General features: G+C 36.5%; 1 protein-coding gene across 1 annotated transcript; it reads left to right on the top strand.

The window, feature by feature from the left end:
• Positions 78 to 3258, top strand: LOC107639428 (expansin-A6). Its single transcript, XM_016342924.2, has 3 exons — positions 78 to 315; positions 940 to 1258; positions 2876 to 3258. Exons 1-3 carry the CDS (start codon positions 165 to 167, stop codon positions 3183 to 3185), a joined length of 780 nt encoding a protein of 259 aa, XP_016198410.1. The 5' UTR covers positions 78 to 164; the 3' UTR covers positions 3186 to 3258.

Raw genomic sequence — 3583 nt, 5'->3', positions numbered from 1 at the left:
GATGGTAAAATAGTTAGAATAGTGAGGTCCCTCACCTCAGCTGATTCCCTTCCCACTCCCACTCCATAAGTACCCCTCTTTCCTCCTCACTTTCCATTCACCCTGAAACCACAAACAACTAACTAACTAGTAACCTCTCTCTCTCTCTCTCCCTCCCTTTTGCAATGGCTGGAATTGTTCTGCTTTGCATTGCATCATTACTGGCGTCTCTCTTTGTTGCAACCACTGCCAGGATCCCCGGCGTTTACGCGGGTGGCCCCTGGCAGTCTGCTCATGCCACTTTCTATGGTGGCAGTGATGCCTCTGGAACTATGGGTAACCACCTTCCTCTTTCCTCTCCTACATTCTCTCAAATTCCTCTCGTTCTTCATTTTGTCACTTTCCTCTGTTTTCCTCTTTTTCTCTCTGTTTTCTTAACTAAAAAGCTAAGTCACCATCACCTTCACCTTCCTGCCTATCACTCACTCCCACTTTCATATACATTTTGCATGCTTTTCATAAAGTTTCATATCTTATTATTAGTCACCACTCACCCAGTAGGATAATTCTTCAGCATCCTAACCCATGCCTTTGTTTTCTTAGGACTCTTTCGCCCATAGTTAAAACATGTCCTGTTTCCATGACAAGTTTACTTTTCTTTTCTTTTCTTTTCCTTTCTGGTCATTATATTTTCCCTTTACCGAAATTCACACAGTTTCTGTCATTTATCCAACCGTCCACCATAAATGTCTCATCCTTCCCTTCACATTTATCCAATTCACTTCTCAAATCTAAAACCCATAACTCACATCAAATGCAACCTCCGACAACGAGCGTGCGTCCAAAGGGGAAAAATAATTTAAACTTTAAAATTGTTTAATGCATTAACTGAAACTATTTTTTTAGTTTTCAGATAAATTTCAACACGACACTGAATGATTTGGTTATTGTTTATTTTAGGAGGTTCTTGCGGTTACGGCAACTTGTACAGCCAAGGGTACGGAGTGAACACAGCAGCACTGAGCACAGCACTATACAACGATGGCTTCAGCTGCGGCGCGTGCTTCGAGATCAAGTGCGACCAAGATCCCCGTTGGTGCAACCCCGGCAATCCTTCCATACTAATAACCGCCACAAACTTTTGCCCACCAAATTTTGCTCTTCCCAGTGATAATGGCGGTTGGTGTAACCCGCCGAGGCCGCACTTCGATCTTGCCATGCCAATGTTCCTCAAGATCGCTCAATACCGCGCGGGAATCGTTCCGGTTGCTTACCGCCGGTGAGTCCTGTTATTTTTTTTTCTTTTGCTAATTGTTTTGGCTTTTTCAGCTTTAATGGAGGTGATTGGTTTTCCCATGATTATGCTGTCTGGTTGCCCAGAAAATATGGGGGAAACTCACATGCCTTAAGAAAAAAAATTAAGTCTGCAATTAGTGTAGAGAGAAAGAGTAACTAATTTTCACATTTTGTGTCTTTTGTTTTTCTTTTATTTATTGCTAGAACTTTTCTTTTTTATTATTATATCTATCTATAAAAAAAGTCATTTCATGCACAAATATGCGATAAATTCTCATTTCATGAATATAATTTTAATAATCTTTGTTTAGATACACTCAGTAAAAGTGAGCTTTGTCTCTAGCTTCTAGTCTGTCAAATCTTTTTAATTTATTTGAAGGTTTTATCGAGGAATGTCTTAAAAAATCATTTCTTAATTCTTTTGAAACTAATAAATTTTATTGGAAGAATATTTTTTGAAATGCTCAATACTTTAAAAATTTAAAAGATTAATTAACCATATATAATCCTTAATTTTTTTTAACTACTACAACATTAGATAACAGAACTTATTTTATTTTTTTATTTATTTTAATGTGTCTAAATATTGATGAGCTATTCAACCAGCTGGTTTAATTTTCTTGTGGAAGGAACAAAGAGTGTGTTAGAATGGCATTAGCAGTTTTAGTTATAACAGTAATCCTAGAAAAGCAAAAAAAATATTCAGAATTTATTTTATTTAATATTCATAATAATTAATAAATACTAAATATTTTATGAGTTGGGACTATATTTGGTCACTAAACATTTCTGCAGACCGAAATCCTCTTTCCGGTGCTTTGTACACTGCCAAAAATACAACAGTACAAACTAGAAAGACCATTCTTCTTTGTCCACAACCACAACACTTAATTTTGCTGCATGCATTTTATAGTTCTACACTTCCACATACATCACCTGATCTGACAGCCTTTATTAATATGCGTTGAGTAATAATAACGCTTTCAATATGTGATATAGGATTATAGGAACAATTACTAGCAAACTTGTTTAATCATTGGTTTATTAGTAAACTTGTTGCCAAATCAATACAGGACTTGGTAAAACAAGAACCTTTTCCCTTTTTTTTTTTTTTAAGTTGTGAAGCTCTGCATTTTTGTGCTTTTAGGCCCGTAGAGTCTATGTTTATTGTTCTGGTGTCTAAGGCCGAATTGACCAAAGTAACCTCTATTGTCACTACTAATACAAGTAGTCATCGGATATTCTAGTCTTTCAATTATTCCATTATAATTATTCATTTATTTTTTAATTACATATTCTCATTTCTTTTAATTATTTTGTGACATATTTTGTGATAACTTACTGTAAATTAATAAGTAAATTGAGGGTATTCTAGTAAATAAACATAAGAAAATTAAATTGTTCCCAGAAAATCAGGGCATAAAGTCAGAAGAACATTTTTAAGTAGATCCATGCTGATTTTGAGACACAAGTCATCCGTAGAAAAGTACAAACCTATGGGCCTTCGTAATCCGTAATAGGAGTATTGATACTATTTTTCTTCTTGCATTCAGCAATACTATCACTTCTAACCTTTTTTTTTATTATTTTAATCTAACAGGGTGCCATGTAGAAAAACAGGAGGTATTAGATTCACAATCAATGGCTTCCGTTACTTCAACCTGGTTCTGATCACCAATGTTGCGGGTGCTGGGGATATCGTGCGCGCGAGTGTGAAAGGTACCAATACTGCGTGGGCAAGCATGAGCCACAACTGGGGGCAAAATTGGCAATCCAATGCCGTTTTAGTGGGCCAGGCTCTCTCCTTTAGAGTCACCGGCAGTGACAAGCGCACCTCAACCTCATGGAATGTGGCACCACCTAATTGGCAGTTTGGACAAACCTTCACGGGCAAGAATTTCCGCGTCTAAAATTGATAAAAAAAAGTTCAACACTAGAAAAAATTGAAATGATATGGCTCCTCTTTGTATTTTTTGGGCTTTGTTTGTTGGTTTGTTTGTTTGAGTTTCCCACCTTAATACTTTCCTCTATTTTCCCGGGAAGTGTTGAAGTGGGTAATATTGCAGTCCTTTTTCTTTTTAGTTTTGCTAAAAAATAAACTATTATTTTTACTCATAAAAGTTGAGAAAGTTGAGAATGCTGACAAATTTATCCACAAAAAAAAATAATTACCTAATATATCCATCAATAATAATATCCGTGGGACGAAACTAACCAATTGTTATTCCGGCGTTTAACGCTCCCTACGTGGCACTTCATGGCATGACGTGGCCTGAGGACTTCATACGTGGCCTGCTGAGCATTGACC

Source organism: Arachis ipaensis, chromosome B04 (genome assembly GCF_000816755.2).
Source record: "Arachis ipaensis cultivar K30076 chromosome B04, Araip1.1, whole genome shotgun sequence".
Classification (NCBI taxonomy): Eukaryota; Viridiplantae; Streptophyta; class Magnoliopsida; order Fabales; family Fabaceae; genus Arachis; species Arachis ipaensis.
The sequence above is the reverse complement of the archived record's forward strand: the minus strand, read 5'-3'. Positions and strand labels throughout refer to the sequence as shown.